This window comes from Ptychodera flava, chromosome 9 (genome assembly GCF_041260155.1).
Source record: "Ptychodera flava strain L36383 chromosome 9, AS_Pfla_20210202, whole genome shotgun sequence".
NCBI classification, from domain to species: Eukaryota; Metazoa; Hemichordata; class Enteropneusta; family Ptychoderidae; genus Ptychodera; species Ptychodera flava.
The window spans coordinates 4,993,189-5,011,371 of record NC_091936.1 but is presented as its reverse complement, the minus strand read 5'-3'; the positions used below and the strand labels follow the sequence as shown (position 1 = coordinate 5,011,371).

General features: G+C 35.2%; 1 protein-coding gene across 1 annotated transcript in view; it reads left to right on the top strand.

The window, feature by feature from the left end:
* LOC139139827 (integrin alpha-6-like) overlaps positions 1-17,734 on the top strand; it is a 59,088-nt gene extending 41,354 nt beyond the window's left edge. Inside the window, exons 14-25 of the mRNA XM_070708765.1 lie at positions 2,026-2,105; positions 2,570-2,726; positions 3,635-3,718; positions 4,398-4,477; positions 5,308-5,391; positions 5,598-5,700; positions 6,422-6,589; positions 7,063-7,200; positions 7,520-7,639; positions 8,505-8,609; positions 9,574-9,702; positions 13,310-17,734. Coding sequence (XP_070564866.1) covers positions 2,026-2,105; positions 2,570-2,726; positions 3,635-3,718; positions 4,398-4,477; positions 5,308-5,391; positions 5,598-5,700; positions 6,422-6,589; positions 7,063-7,200; positions 7,520-7,639; positions 8,505-8,609; positions 9,574-9,702; positions 13,310-13,450 — 1,389 coding nt within the window. The 3' untranslated portion in view covers positions 13,451-17,734. The remainder of the gene's footprint in view (positions 1-2,025; positions 2,106-2,569; positions 2,727-3,634; positions 3,719-4,397; positions 4,478-5,307; positions 5,392-5,597; positions 5,701-6,421; positions 6,590-7,062; positions 7,201-7,519; positions 7,640-8,504; positions 8,610-9,573; positions 9,703-13,309) is intronic.
* Positions 17,735-18,183: the final 449 nt, after the last annotated feature.

The window sequence follows — 18,183 nt, the reverse complement described above, 5'->3', positions numbered from 1 at the left end:
GAGTTCCTTATTGCAGTACAAGGCCTCAGCCCATCGTGGAATAATTAGTCCCCGCGGACGAAGTCCGGCGGGGACTTATAGATTGGGTCCCGTCCGTGTGTCCGTCCGTCCGTCCGTCCGTCATCAACAGTTTCTCAAACACTGCCAAACCAATTTTGTTCAAACTTGGCACAAGGCATAGCACTATGACCTACAGATGCACATCGATTTATTTTGCAATATGATCCAATATGGCCGCCAGGCGGCCATTTTATTACAATTTTTTCATGTACGGAGCCATAACTCAGACATGTTTCAACCGATTTTATTCAAAGTTGGTACAAGGCCATTGACCAATGTCATAGATATGCATGTCAATTTGTTTTGTGATATGATCCAATATGGCCGCCAGGCGGCCATTTTAGTACGATTTTTTCATGTACAGAGCCATAACTCAGGCATGTTTCAACCGATTTTATTCAAACTTGGTACAAGGACATTGACCTATGTCATATATATGCATGTCAATTTGTTTTGTGATACGATCCAATATGGCCACCAGGCGGCCATTTTATTACGTTTTTTTCATGTACAGCGCCATAACTCAGACATGTTTCAACAGATTTTATTCAAAGTTGGTACAAGGACATTGACCAATGTCATATATATGCGTGTGGATTTGTTTGTGATATGATCCAATATGGCTGCCAGGCGGCCATTTTGTTATGATTTTTCGTGTACAAAGCCATAATTCAGGCATATCTCAACTGATTTTATTCAAAGTTGGTACAAGGACATTGACCTATGTTATACTTATGCACATTGAATTGATTTGTGATACGATCCAATAGGGCCGCCTGTGGCCATTTTTTTACGACTTTCCATGTCCTGAACAATAACTCAGACATGTATCAAGCAAATTTATTCAAAGTTGGTACAAGGACATTTACTTATAGTATACATAAGTACATTGATTTGTTTCTCGATATGGTCTGATATGGCCACATGGTAGCAATTTTGTTATGGTTTTTCATGTCGAGAGCCATAACTCTAGCAAGTCTCAACTGATTTTATTAGTTTGTACCTGGACATTGACTTATGTAATACATATACGTGTTGATTTTTTAAACAGTAAGATCAAATATCGCTGCGTGGCGGCAAATTTGTTACGATTTTCTCATGTACTGAGCCATAACTCAGACATACCGGTATTTCCACCAGTATCATTCAAAGTTGGTACAAGGACATTGACCTATTTCATACATGCTCGTCAGTTGTTTCACATCATGTAGCAGTATCATGTCAATTATGGAAGTTTCATAATTAGGTTGATATGTCAGAAATACTGCATCAAATTTCATGTAACTTTGTACAGATGTTAAGCTCACATTGCTTTAACAGTGAAAAGACATTTATCAGTGTCATTTTAATTAATTTGTAATTGCATATGTAATGAACTTTCCTAATTAGAGTGATATATCCACAAATACAACGTCAAATTTGATGAAACTTGATACAGATGTGATCTCATAGTGTTGTAAATATACATTAAACTTTATGAAATATGGTACCGGTTATCTATTAGTGTTAGGATAGAATGAAAAAATGTTTTGCAACATCCTGTCAACTAATTCCCAGTTGACTCATTTAATGACCTTTAGGATAGTGGCCTACATTGGTTTTATGTTTTTCATCACCATGGAACTCATTCTTGGCCATTGAGTGCCATCTGTATCAAAGTATTTTTATCACAGAACCTGTAATCAAAGTACCCATTAGCAAGCGGGGACTGGGTCATCAACGATGACTTGTTCAATGAAAGATAAAATGACTCTAGTAATATGATGTAAGACAGAAAAACACTGGGAATGAAAAGAAATGTAGAAATCACAAAATTTATATTTCAAATCCACATCCTGATCAGACACAAAGAGAAGGCAAACAGTGAGTGAGGCAGTGAATTTGGATAACCCATCATGATAGGTTCTATTCAATATCGTTGTAATTCTGATCGTACATGTATTCTTGTTATTACCTCTCTAATAGGTTGACTTTGTCAAGGATTGTGGACCAGATAACAAGTGTTTGTCAGATCTTTCTGTCAAGGCGGAGTATGACCTCCCTGGGTATGTAATAATCAATATCCTTGACAAGTCTGGACCTCTTTTAATAGTAGACTAGTATGCCTCCAAACTTACCAAAAGTGGGTAATCTATTATATGTCTTATGTTCAATATTGTCTGCTCTAAGCCACCTTGTATTTATAGAGTTCTGTTGAAATCATGTGACAGGCCTTATTGCTCTTTAGTGTCTATACTTGGTATATGTGTCCATAGTTTCATCTGATCCTCGATACATTTATTTATTACTATCTTACGGTGACACATATTCACATATACTTACATCAGGGACAAAACAAGTACTTGATATAAAACTTTGATTAGATTTGGAATAAAATGAACAAAAAGTAATGATCTAAGCTATACATTCGCAGCTTGCACACTTCTTGTAAGACATCATATCATCAGCTTAACTTTGGCACTTGTGTTGTTATTGTTTTCTTGAGGTTTGTTTATTGTTTATTTTTCAGTGATCCACCAACACTGAGTGTTGGTTCACCTGGTGAATTAGTGGTCACGGTGACTGTCAGGAATGACGGTGAATCAGCCTATATGTCCAAGTACACTATGTTCAAACCAGAGAGTCTTGAATACATCAACTATGATGACATCGCACTACCTGATGGGGTAAGGACTAGTTCATGCAAAAAAGACAATTTTTTTGAATATCTTTAAGAAATTTGTATGACGTCTTTTGTAAGATCAGTGTCTGAAATGCATCAGAGAAGGTATTCAATTGTCAGTGAACAAAGTAACACCTGCTGACATTCATTGTTAATTACAATTAATTTGTTTGAATCACATTTCAGGCCCTACAAATATAAAATAAACAGTATCTGTATTTCAATATAATGTTGCATCACTAAGTGTTCAATTGGATTGAATATCATTATTTTCACTGATAGATGTATTCTGCACAATTAAATACCTATGAAAAAAACGTAACGTTAAATACCATTAGATGCTAGTGTTCTCTTGTCGAATCAGTGAATCTGAATCTGCTTGAAAATGTTTCAAACATTGAGATAGCAAAATGAAATCCCTTTGAAAATTAAATGATCATAAAAAGTCAGGTATGTTTACCTCTGTTCATATTACTACTCATTCTGTACTAGGAAACATACCACGTACCTTTTTTTATACAAGATCTCTGTTTTATACTGTAGCTTTTATTTGCATAATACAATGATAATCACACTTTCTTTCTTATCTCAAATCCATTATTTTTATCTGCTGGTAATGGGTGTCATTCAGTCTGAGAAAGATTTGCAAGTGACTTCACAGAGAATCAAAATATTACACGGAGATGGTAAATAATGTTTCATGCTTCCCATTACAGCAGGGGTAATTGAGAAAAGAGATTTACTTGATGTGTATATGAATAATAGTAGCAATGTTGACTGACATCAATGCAAAGTAGCATATGGTAAATGAGGCAGACTAACCCCTCTCTCAAAGTAGTCGGTTTGTTATGTGAGGAAAATGAAAGTTATTTTTCTGTGTTTTATGTGAGTATCTATTGTCTAAACCTGCAGGTTGTGTTCTCATGTGATGATGACAAGGACAACAAGACCGTCATTACATGTGAGATTGGAAATCCACTGCCAGCTAATGCAGAGGTAATGTACATGATGTTAACATCGTACTAGTATTCCAATGATTCAGTCACTGCAGATTGGCATATGTGCCTCTTGAGACCATTACTGCTTGGTAGACTGAGCTTTGTACCTGTATTTCATTTTTACACTTTTAACTTGAATGGACTGATGTACATTATTTGCTCTGTTGTACTCTGAAGTCTCTTTCTTAATGTAGAAGAAAGTGGGCAGATATCTGGACTTTGCACGGCAGAGTGATTTGAAATCTGATGCAACCAAGTGCAATAGTATGATATACTGTAATGTTATTCAGTACATACCTGTTGTTAGCGAGATGCAGACTAGTATGATGGCACAGAAGATTAACATACTCTAAAGACAGTCCAAGAGCGGTTTGTGAAGGGAATAATATTTACAGGTTAACTTATGTGATAGGGAGGATGGCTTGTTCAGTGTACTGCTTTCACAACAGCATTAAACACAGCTATGTATAGTCACTGTATCCAAAGAAATTAATTCACACACAGATTTTAAATTCAAAATCATTTAGTAACATGTATATACAGCCTTTCCATAGTGTTGAACAGTGATTGCTTATAGCATTGCCTCATGAATAGTGATGCTTGCAAACTTCATTTATATTTAAAGGAATTTACAATTATCATGTCTTCCTTGTCATTCACCTTGTCATTCAATTTAGATCCAATTCATTTTGAGGTTCGATCCTTCTGCTGTGAAAGGTGCAGAGCTGGGGCTTACCATGGACATGTTTGTTGAAACGTAAGTAATTCACATGGACAGTTGGTTTGACAATAATGCAATTGTCTGTCACATTACTGTTATCACTGTGGCAGCTTCAACAGAGCATTAGTAATTGATGTTCCAAGGTATCACTTTCACTCAAATTGAAATGCCCATTCCATCAACGCTCACATTGATGGTTTCTGTGCTTTGAAATTCCCTTCATTCTAAAATTCCCTTCATTCGTCATACTTATCCATCATGGAAAGGACTCTTTGCATATCACATCGTTGTTGTAGCATTGATATGCAAAAATAAATGTTTGTCTACAAATTTAGATTTCATTTTTTTGAAATTATACATGCAATAACCTCAAACAGTTACTGCCAATGTTACAGTGAACACAGATCGGACTACAAGCTCGTGACAAAATTTGTCTGAATTTCTGGCAGGAGTATCCAATGTCACATGTGTGTTGTGATATTTAGTAACAAACCTACAACCCTGAACAGTTCCATTGTCAATCTACGGTCTTCTTTTGACTATTAAAAGTGCATGGCATATAATGCCAAATATGAACAGAACTTGACAATGCCCCCAGGATGATATTGAGGTTTATTTTTTGGACTTTGTGTAGATGTTTTGAAGTTGTTAATTTTCACAAAAGCCACCTCAAGGCTTGAAAAGAAGTGCAGTACAACATGTACAAATTAGTGGGAAACACAGTCAGCTTAGTACACTTGTTTTCGTTAAATCAGTATACAGCTATTTGAACTATGAACTATCTTTTCAAAATGAAGAAAACAACAAAGTTGATCTTAGTGTGTGAGAATCTTTAATGGATTTATTTTGAATTGATTATCTTACAGGTCCAGCACTGAAACCAATCCTGAGAATGATAGAATATCAATCTATGCCAAAGTAGAGGTGGTTACTGATTTGAATCTCTTTGGGTGAGGATGATATTTGATACTGGATAATATATGGAAGTAAAAACAACGTCAGAAAAGTATATTGAGAGAGAGAGAGAGAGAGAGAGAGAGAGAGAGAGAGAGAGAGAGAGAGAGAGAGAGAAAAGGCTGTTGTTCATTTTTCAGCTATTCTCTAGGAAAGGGTTATTGTCTTTGTATAAACATAATCATTTGTTTATTGTTTACAGTCAATCTGATCCATCATCAGTACCGTATAGTGGTGTTGTCAGAGGTGAAAGTGCAATGGAGTATGAAGATCAAATTGGTAATGAAGTCGTCCACACATACTATGTAAGTACATCATGCAATACAAATCATTGACATCATGGAGATTATGCCTTTGTTATTGTTAGATTTTAATCAATGTTCTGTATCTCTGTGAAAGAGTTTGGATTTATTTCGGTGATACCATGACAGTGCAAACGCTAAGTATTTCCGTGTAGAATGAAGAATCTCACAAATGCTGTTTTCAATCTCTTTGACTTGCTATTGCTCACAAGGTAATCAAGAAAATTGAAGACTTACTTGTAAATTTTTGCTTAAAACTTTCCTCAAGGAAACTTTCAACAATTCTTTCCAAAATCAAGAAAAAAATATTAAGTCACAGTGCAAATTTTCGTACTATGAAAACTAATTACTGTAATATTTACCAATATTTGAAATTCAAAATGGCTACCATCCTTGTGCCAACTCTATTTGGAATTATTTAGATTTTTGATTTTCACAAAATAAGATATTTGAAACCTAATTCACTCCAAAAACATCACAATGAGCTCATACAAGTGGTTGACCAGAAAAGTATTTAAAACAATTTGAGATGTGTGAATATCTGTCCCTGAGGTACATTTTAGCTGAATACATCTTTCAGGATGCCTGTATTGCAGGCAATATGCAAATCCAAGTTTAAGTTGATTACCATTTTAAGTCTTCCATGTATCTGCATTCACAAATCTTATCAAGTAGATGTCATCTTTACAGAGACTTACCTTACACTCTGATAATTTCATTTCAGGTTCAGAATAAAGGACCAGGTGACGTAGAGATGGCGTTTGTCACTTTCCACTGGCCATATGAAGTAGCTAATGGCAAATGGCTTCTCTATATGACTGACTACCCTAGGGTCATCGGTGAAGGGTCTTGTAGCATTGATGCATACAGGGTCAATTTCCTACAAGTCAAGGTAAGATAATTATACATCTACCATTGAGAATGCAGGAATTTTACGTGTGCTAAAACAGTGGTATTGAACTCCTGTTACAACATGGACTTTTCCCTTTTACCATTAGGCTCAAAGTCTACATCATTTTTGAATACTCAAATGCTTCTGTAAATATTTTTCCCCCCTTATAAGTGGCTCTTTTGTAAAAGCAAATGAAGAGAGTTGCTTTCTTATAGTGTTGAGTTGTTATATTGTACTTATACCTGAATTTCACTGTTTAAGTTTTCCATCGTAAAATATTATTTTGGCTGCAAGAAAACTGTGAACAAACCTCATGGCATAGAAATGGAATTGCAAAAGTACTTCTACCCTTTCACCCCATGGTTTTGACCCAAAATATTATTATGGCAACAGTGGACCTACACAGAGGGAAGCTATTGTGAATGGGTTAAAGTTGTATTATTTTGTTGTTGTTTTGTTTCTTACGAAAACAGAAACGAGGTCAAGTTGGAACATTTACCTATGAGGCAGGAGGAGAATCAGAGGAGCGTGTCAGAAGAAGACGTAATGTAGCACCAAGTCATGATTTGATTGGACCAGCTGGAGAGAAGAAAGGAAGGATAGAAACACTGGTAAGAATTAGTCTGATTTCTTACATTCATTTTTCACTTCTAGGAAATTACCCATTGGAATTTTAAACTTGAGGAAACCTTCCTTTGAATTGTAGACCAGAATAATTGTTTTTTTTTTGCAATCAGACTTGAAGGAATCGAAGTCTTTGGAACATTGTCCAAACGGATGCATATATATCACTAAACAGAATAAGTATAATTTATGCAAAAATTTATGTATAATTTAGGGATTAAAATGTTTTTTAGCAATGTGTCCATATTGAATTAAGTCATTGAATTAAGGGGTAAAATTGACTGTATTTCTTTGACCTTCTTTCAGTCATGTGATCATGGGACGGCTCGCTGTTTCACATTCAACTGTACGATTGGTCCATTGGAAGGAGGTAAAACTTCTAGTATCATGATAACATCAAGACTGTGGAACAGTACATTCCTTGAAGTAAGTCATGCAGATAATGCATAGATTGTACACTGAATTGTCATGAATTCAGAAAGAGAAAGTGGATGAGTAAATGGGTGAAGGTTACTGTGACCTCCGTCAAGTGTATTTGCTTCAGTCTTTGTGGCCGTTGTATGGTGGAAAGTGTCAAGATATTTATCAAGGCCATAAAGGGTTTATCATACTCTGCATAGAATACAGCAATATAATTCTAAGTACCTTAAATATAATATTGCCATCTAAGTGATGAGTCACACAAGTCTCAGGCATTTGACCATATTGTCAACATGGCATATTTCTGCAGGTAAAACACATAAGAAAACAGAAGTCAAAGTAAAGTTTTGGTTCTACGATAGAAATGCCTAAAAAGATGAAAAGATGGATGTGTTTAGCTAGTTTTATGAAGAAATAGAACTTTTTGCTGTGACAGCAATTACAATCATGTTACTAGTATTTATGAAATCGCTATCTCAAAGTCTTGCTGTGATGAGAAAACAACATTTTACCCACAGTGCATTTCAATATCCTGCAATTTGTTGTACTGTCTCATGTGGTATTACTTTGGAATGTTAATTAGGATATAAAATAATGGTCATAAGTTCAATGTACTTGGTATTGTGTTTGGTCACTCATGTCAATCGTGTATTGACAGTAAATAATTTATTTTTATATGGATATATGGTATGGCATAGCTAGCTTCCTTCTCATAATGTCTGTACATGTAGTAAACTTTTATGATACTGAACATTAAAATTAATTATTGAGTAATTATTATGTATATTTATGTAACATTATTACATACCAACTGATCAAACTATTCAGACTGATTCTTTGAGACTTATACCAGTGTATGTTAATATTTCAGGATTATCGAACTGTCACCAGGGTCAACATTGTATCTCGGGCAGAGATGAAAATTTTGAATGCTCCATACATAAGACAGACAGATGTAACCAATGACAAAGTGGAGGTGAGTGTCCTGTCTAACGGGAAATTCGGTATAAAAATAAGACTGCTTTAAGTCACCCAGTTGTATTGTTAATGTTTTTTAGTGACTTCAGAGATTGGTTCATTCACAAAGAATATTTTTGACTATTTTGATTCACATAACTGTTGTAACCATAACAAGTGTTTCATGGGAAGAAATCTGAATTACAAAAGAGTATTATACATCTACCATCGAGAAAAATTGAATTTTGCGTTCGCTAAAAAACCCCCCAAAAAACGCCTGGCAGTTCCATAACATTAACTATTTCCAGGCACCCCAGCCCTTCCGGCTGTATCTGCGTGTTCACTGTTGAACGGTTTCTAGGGACCCATTGGACGAGTATCAGACTATGTCTCGTGCTCTGTACATGTAGTGTACAGGCTATCCAGAAGTGCGTTGACGTTGAAGATATGGTTCCAAACTACACTTGGGCTGTAAATCGGAAAAAAATTGTAGACATTGCACGAAAACAGTCAATACTTGGCCAATGTGACATTCCAGTCACAAATGAAAGATGTATAATAATAAGGTTATTACGATAATACAGCAAAGGATGCACTCAGACATTGTTGCCTTGCATCGCTCTCTGCTTTGCGTCGTATGATACGTTGTGCCTAAGTCCTTGTGCATCCTTTGCGATATTTTCGTAATAATCTAATGGTATGTAAAGATTTGTAAAACTGTTGACATGTTTCAATGCCTTGACTAAATGCTACGGCAGAATATGTATTTCAGTATTTTATGATATCCAGTTCACTTTAGTGAAAGGCTGTATTACTATTTCCCAGGAGTAATCTTGTATTTGGTCTATGTTTCTTGACTTATCATTCTGTCTAGCAAATTGCTGTCATGATTGGTATAGTATAAGTATGTCCATAATTTCACTGTGTTAGATGTCATTGATGTATAACCCATGGTATTCACTTTGTATTCACTTTGTGTACAGGTGACAACAGAGGCCTCACCAGACATTGGTATTATAATAGCAAAGAAGGGAATACCTATGTGGATATACATTGTAGCAGCATTAGCTGGCCTTTTCCTTCTTATAATTGTTGTTTTAATCCTTTGGCGGGTGAGTATTACTTGCAGATCTTCTTTACCAAGTATATTAAAGAGTTTCAGCCGAGTGAATTCTGTGAGATCAGTGTGGTGTATGATGGTGGCCCTTGCTGTGATCAACTGTCACATGTGTAATTGTGTTGTAGTGTAATAGCAGCGTTTTGACTGGCTAAGCAGGCCACATGTATTCATACTTTATTGTGTCTGTGACCAGTATTCATTTTATGGGGATGTTAAACTCCTGATCACTTTTCACAGTAAATACAAAGTCAACCTCAAAATAGAGTTTAAACACTAACATTTCATGTCACATTTATCTGGTAAATGACACAAGGCAAACATACACCAATATACACTGACATTGCCTGCTCAATGAAGTATGATAAATAAGATGTCAGTTGAATGAATGCAATCAGTTCCTTCATAAGTTATCATTCCACCATTATCACCATTCCATCATCTGCTGTATCACCTCTTGTGCATGAAAGCATTGTCTAGTCTGTTCCGTACACATTTAACCATTCATCAGTTGACTTCATCTGAGTTCCCTCGTGTTGGATAGTTGCACCAGAATTCAAGAAATGTAGAGGTCCACAATAAACCTGTGTTCCAGTTGTGATTTAGAGTCTCACTGTAGACAATCTTCCCATTTTATGGTGTGTAAAATTTTACATTCAATACTGATTGTATGGACATTATAAGATGCTCCTATGCACTCTACAGCATCAGTCTAGACCCATATTGATATACATGTACATCTCTTATGCATGATGATATTCTCAACAAATTACCCAGCATTCCCATTGACACCAGCATTTTTCACCAGGTAGATTTGCACACCAAGATGCACATTGCAGAGATATCCATAATACCTCCCCACACAATTAAATCATTTGGAGCAATCCAGTCATTGCCATTGAAGTGGTTCATTCTATGGAAAGCAAATAGGTGCCATAGGATCATAGTTATGTCATCATCTGCACACTATATTCATTCAGTCCACACTTAGTAAACTTGCTTTTATTTACATACTCACCTCCTTACATTTTACACAACCCAGTAGACTAACATATTAACAATTTTTGCTGTTTCTTGCCAATGGCTGCGTTGCATTTCATGGCAATGGTTTAATAAAGGCTGGCTTTTTCAAACGTCATCATCAAAGTGAAATGGAGCTGCATCCACGAAGAGAGAAGTATTGGATAACCATGCCCAATGCTCACTTGGCAAACACTTCATCCTGATATCCAATTCCAAGGTTGCAATTATCAACTAGATTTCTGGGTTGCATTATGTCCTTTATCTCATGATTCCCTGAGCTGCAGCTATGACCCCTTCACCACCATGGTTTGGCCCAAACCCATTGTTATCAATTATCATCGTGGACCTGTCTACTGGAAATTCGGAGTGAATAGGTTTAGGTCAACCCTTTATCTTTTCACAGTAGTTTTCATGGTATTAAACATACAGAAATTGATAACATAGTTGATATTCAAGCATATACTCTAACCCTGCTTCCAGACATAAAAGCTAGATTCTTCAATGATGTATCTGAAATAGTATTATTGAAGTATATCATCAATGTTTTACAGTCAATAGCTGGCAGACAGCCTGGTTCTGATTGACTCTCTCAAACCATGTTTTAGTCTGTAGAATAATACATTTTTTTCTCCTATGAAAGGAAAAGTAATGAAATTAATGTAGACAGATGGCATTGTTTCCCCATTGTGCCCCCATCCACGATTTCTATTCTGGACAGTTTATGATTAAAGTAAATGTTTAATTTTGCACAAATTTGAATCTGACAATGTAAAGTTGTACGTTTAAGAATACTCAATTAAGTTTTCATTTTATGATTTTATGATAATAAATATGTTTTTTTCATGATGGTAAATTGACTATAGAGAAAGTCTGCAAAGCAGGGAATCATGAATTAATCAATATGGTCTTGAGGGTAATGTGTGCCTTGAAAACAAAAGATTCAACTCTTTATCAAACCTTTCTCTCGGAAAATTTAAACCATCTTTAAACCATTGTTTTCATAATCTAGTGTGAAATCAGGTGTCACCTTGTAAAGTTTAGGGGTCGAAGAATCAAACAACTAATATTTGAAACTCAAGATTGTTACTTTATACCATGTTTACTTTATGGGGAAAATCAAATTTTCAATTTTCACAAACAAAAGACAGAAAAACAATTGCTTACCTAACAGGCTTCAAAATAAACCCAATCATGCAGCAAACCATAAAAGAATTGGAAAAAATTTGAGAAGCAGAATGTTTTCCTGAGGCACATTGTACCTTCATATGATCAGCCCAGAAAACTAGAACATTACCAAAGTCTATATTCATATTCACAGTGTTGCATGCCAATAATATTGTCCTGTAGACATTGTCATAGATCAGTGTTATATGCATGCACTAGTGATTCATCAACAGGTCTGTGGAGAAATGTATCTGTCTTGTAACTGTCTTTGTCTTGTTTGGTGAGAAAACAGTATACTGGTACTCCTTCAAATTTCTTTCACTCTCTGGTTTGTCTTGAGGTTCACTGTTTTTAAATCAAAGCATGCTACTAATCAGGAATTTCATGAAGTTTCTGCATTATATTATATTTTGTTGCATCGGAGAGATAGCTTCATTGAGTCATTGTTCTAGAAAATGATAACAGATATTAAAGATAGACCAGGTATCTTTGGCACAGGTTAATGCTTTCCAGTATTACAGTAAAATGTACCGACATTAATATACTGAGCTTGTGTTTTTTGTCTTCTGATTTGAATGATAATGCAGGTACTTGAAGAGTAGAAACAAATGTTTCTGTAATGTAGCCCCTGCATATTGCATTATTGTCTATTGATATGTGCCTGTATAAATACACTAAGGGATGTAGTGTAACAATGACAAGATGGTTTCAGGTCAATACCAGTGTGTCCTACTGGTGGTGGTATAATGATGCAATGTAACTGTTTTGTCACACTCTATTATCTGTTGCTGTTTTGCATGATTTTGAAATCTGTAAGTGTTGATTGCTAAGGTATGAACAGTGTACTCACTTCTGTGCACAGTTGGTATCATTTGTTTATGAAACATACAAAATGTTGTACTTGCAAGTGCACACTTTACCACTGATTTTTGGAGGGATGAAAATTAAACATAATCTTACTGTAAGCTACTAGTCTAGACTTGATTACAAGACCTCCATTAGCATGTTTCTGTGAATGTTAATAAAAATCACATGAACCTCAAGCAGCCAATCAGAAGTGCAGGAAAATTGCAAGTGACCAATCAGATTGGTGAATATTTCTATTTAGTCACACAAGCAAATGGCATGATGGGAGCTACTACTCAGTCATAGAAATTACACATGGTGGATACACTCTCAGTATGTCCAAGAGATCTTGTGATGATGGTACAAACCAACCAAAGTGTAAAAAACACATACATGTATTTCTGTGCAGAATTGTGCATGTGGTTTTGTCTGTACCATGGTCAATTTGAATTCTGGGCTTTAATCCAGTACCCTTTGCTTGTACAGAAAGTATACTGCAGTCTCTTTTCTTCATCATCACAGACAATCTTGATAACTGACAATCTGTCTCATTTCTCTGCTATCCACAGTGTGGTTTCTTCAAGAGGAAGCGTGTCGGACATAACAGCACCAGCTTCAGAGGAGCAAGTAGGAATTCACGGAATGGAAGTATGGAAAGAAAACCTTCGTATAAATATGAACAAGCTTACCAAGATGAGAGATACAACTAACATACAGCAACTTCATTGGGGCGGGCTAGGGGCTTCTTCTGCAAAATTTTTTTAACCTGTGAAATAATGCTTCACTATAGTACTAAACCTGATGGACCTTAGACAATGGGATTGTCTAATCAGCCATTGCCAAACAAATCTTGATCTAATGTTCGTTTACACAGTCTTTTTCAAAAACGTCTAAAAGTTAAGTTATTTTAGTATGGGTGCCAGGGATGGGAACTTTTTAAACCTCGTTTGTACCTTTTCTTTCAATATGTACATGTATTGATTCTTTGTCATTATTTCATGTTAAGTGCATTTTGATAAAAAAAAGATGATCACAAAATTGAAACTGATGAACTTCCAAGAATAAAATACAAAATCATTTACTGTAGTATATATTGTGATTTGGAGGTAACAAGTGATAATGTGAATCTAGATTTAAAATGCTAGAATATTTTGTCATCAAAGTTTTAGAAAATTATTTTCAGAACAGTAAATTATTTTGACGATGTGAAATTTGATTGGTTTGTTTGGGGGTTTGGGGAATTGTATGGCCATTCAAGACACTGATATTTATTGCTGTGCCTTGTACTTAGACATCAATGTACAGTATTCAGATCCAATCAGTCAGATGTTAATCAGCTAAGTGTCAGGAAAAAAGACAGTTTTGATATCAGTACAACCCACTATCACCTACCCTGTCACCTAACCTCATATAAAGAGACTAGATGTGGGACAATTATTGTTCTGAACCTGGGCAAAATGCCTAGGGACATTAATAGTGTACTACATCTGTGGAAAAGATTGACACTGACACGTGAATGTCAGTCACTCAGTTGTAAACACTGACTTAACAAACCTCAGAGGACATACAATATATTGAAGACAAAGTTATCAATTTCAACTAGTTTTTGAATATCTGTCCAATTTGTTGTACAAATGCAAGCGTCTCTATCACTGACACTCTACCATCAATTTGATATCAATGATGTAGCATGGATGGACAGGAGATCTTGTTCAGAACATCAGTGTCTCATCCCATTGAAATACCAGATTTAAAATTAAACATCTGCCTTGTCTAAGCCTGTTTTTTTTTGTGCATAGATAATTCTAATTCAATGATTGGCCTGCAAACATTTGAAAATTCAGTTTCTTTTCTGTGACATGTGAAATGTAATGGTCTTCAGTTATAACATGCAACGTGTTCGTTGTAGTTTTCAATGTATTTTTTCTTGGCAAAAAAGTATAAAATTTTAACAAGTTCTGTTCCTGCAACAGGTACTTATGTACAGTACCGGTAGTTAGTTAACAGTTAGTGACAGTAGCTTTAATTTTGTAGTGATAGTAAGTGTACAATGGATACTGCTCATCTTGAAATATTGACAATTTTGGCTCTACATATAGGGGTTGGGCTGACAAAATCTTGCGCTGGTTTCTTTCCTAGTGCTAACTATCTATGATTCTATTTTTAAACTTGAATATTTTTAACAGTCTGCAATGAATGATATTAGAATTTACAAATGACTGGATAAGATATCATTGCATGTGCACCTTTGATGCTTTAGATAAACTTTGTAGAGTATGTAGGGTCAGTCCATTTCGTGTAAGGGGGGGTTGAACAGCCAATTTTCTGTAAAGAGGGCAGTGTTTTACAGTATTCTGCTAAGTAATCTTGTGAAAACATGGCAACGTTTGCAATGATTGACACTTGCTGGGTTCACAGACTTGTTGCCGGTTAGATGTTCACTTGTAGATAAGTCCTGCCAAAATGGGATAGGAACTTCCGTTGTGTCATGCCAATTTCAAGGTGTTCTGAACAGTTGGATATATGATCAAGACCGGCCAAGCTTGCCATGGAATTCAACTCAGACTAAAACACCGTGGGAAATGAACATGTCAGTTGAACAGAAAGTTAAACCATCTTGCTGATTGGATGATGATCATCAATATAACTTTGAAGTATTTTTTTAATGATAAAGTATTAGTGGGTTATTTTGCCAACAAACAGTATTCATGAAAGAGATATACACTGCATCCAAGAGAGAGTGTTGAATTCTGGGAATGCTATCATCACAGATAAAGCATATGAACTCAGCTGGTATGTCATAAAGACATTGCCTGAATGAGATAAGTCTCTCAAAATGCTGAAAAATGTACATGTTATCAGTGGTTTAATGCTAGATTGATGCCTTCTGAGTGATTATATTTCCACTGAAGTGAGATTGTTTCTACTGCAGGGCACTGAAATATGATTGTTTACCCCCATGCTCTGGCAGAGTGCTCCTTTTAATGTGTGCGTACTCAAGCCAAAATCAAAGGATGCTGGACTTCTCAGGAAGTCAGGGCTTGCTGCGCATGAATCAAAACATTTAAGTCTGCCTGTATAAGTTAATTTTTTGTAGTCACTTTACCTTGTATATAGTAAGTGTACAATTTAGACATTGTGCTTATCCTGACCAAGACTGACCGATAATTCTGCTGGTCTGTGTTAGGATACAGTGTATCTGGGCATATTCAACAATGCACACACTATAAACTTGAAATGATACTTTATATTAGATTTAACTTTCCCGTTATGATGTTGTATATTTTTAAAGCATTTACTGTAATTATATACTAAACACAAGTCCACTTTGAGTGACACATCACAACATTACTGTAACTTCCAATGATTGCTATTAATGTGAAAGAATTCTTTAAGACAGCTTCGTCTTCCCACAGATTCCAACAGAGTTAAGCTCATTTTTTTTACAAGTCAAGACATAATATTACACTGAAAACAACATTGTATAGCTTATTTTTTCAACATATCTTGATTTTCTTATAGAGTAATTTTCTGTCCATTTAAACTCAGTGGCCCAATTTTGGTGATAGAGTTAGTTTACCGGTGTTGATTACAGATTTGATCAGATTTGATTTGATTGTGTCTAATTAGAATACTGAATCATGTACCGTGTGTTCAGAACCAGTTTCCAGTCTTATCAAAGCTGTGATATTACTTCTGAATGATAAAAACACATCAAAACATGCAGTGAATCCATCTTTCTACAAAGTTTCCACCTGACCCACGATTAAAAAGAAAAATATTGAAAATGAAATTTCTTTCAGATCTCAACAAAAGTTTGTTGCTTTACTCTTTTTAGCTTTACTAGTAAGACAGTATCTGTAGTAATATTCATTTTTTGTAATACGCTGGTTTATAACACCAGAAAAGTTGTAAAAACTGCCCAAATATGGAACTGGTATTGATTTTGGTGGTAATACATTATAACACCACCTTATGTAGTATGTCTAGCAAGCAGACCTAGTCTCAATTCAGAATTATTGTAAATTTGACTCACGAACAAAGACAACATTGTAATGTACATGCACACAGACATTTCAAGGTCACAATCTTCTCTCTGATAATCAATCAACAGACGCAAAATAATTTACAAGACTTATTTCAACTGGAGCTTCTCATGTATTCATTAATGCATACGGTGACTTTGTTCCGTAAAAACTGTCTTCTAAATGTTTCACACATTTTTTCTCAGGATTGTGAGATTGTGTCTGATGACATGTTAGCTATGGAAATCAAGATTTGTTTTACGGAGCAGGTACTTGGTCATGATATTCCAATGTAGGATTAACAAAGTTACATTTATTCAAAATCCTTAACTAAAGCACCAAGACTTTCCTTAAAACTCTGTAATTTATTAGTCATCATCCAAAATTTAAAAGTGTCTTATTCATATTCAAGCTGAAAGATATCAACGTACATTGTTATTTCCATGGTTAATTATTGCCATTTATATTTTCAGTGTTGCCAATATTGTATTCTCCTGTTTTTCAATATGGTTGGCAGGGGCAATGGTGGTTAAAAAAGAGAACTTTTACAAATTTCTGTGTGTGTTTGACTGAAGATGGTCTCTATGGGTGCTCCTTTACATTCATGAACGTAACGTTCGTGTCCAGAAAAATATGCAGATTGTGTACATTGTTTATGAAAGTTCTTCATGGTCAAATGTTGGATTTGCAGTCATTCAAAAAAATTGCCAAATTGTTTATTGTCTTGTAACTAATGTAACTTTGCAATCGCATATTGTGATTTAACATTTTATTTTTGATGTGCCACCTCTCATGTGATGGCCCAGTTTTTTGGTAGTCATAACATTATTTGTATTAATGTAATACTGAAATGCACAAAAAATGCCTTCCTTTCATATTTTATACAACTGTATTTGTTCACTGAAACTTGTCTGTATTACATGGTATTACATTCATACAATAAAAATAAAAAGATTATGTATAAAAGATGTGAAATTAGTTGTGGTGATTTTGTTTGCTGCCATTGTGGTTGCCTGTTTTAACCCTTTCAGCACCATGGTTTGACCCAAACCTATTGTTATTAATGGTGAGTTTGGACGAGTTTACAGGGAATTGGGGTGAACAGGTTTGGGGATTCACCATAAGATATGCAAATTTTTCACTTATCATGATCTAACATCTTTCTCCAGGGCCAAGTATACACAAAGATACATTCTATTATCTCAGATTTCGAATCTTTTTCCTGCTGTCAATTCATGTGAATTATTTTTAGCTAAAATAGCAAACTAGCGTTTGTAATAATTTTTACCACACACTTTCAATTTGCCTATGATAGGCACCAATACGGAGCAATATGCATTACATGTTCTGCAAATCAAGTTATCTATGGTATGCAATGAATGTGACGGAATGCTGCAAGAAAACATGTTCAGATTCAT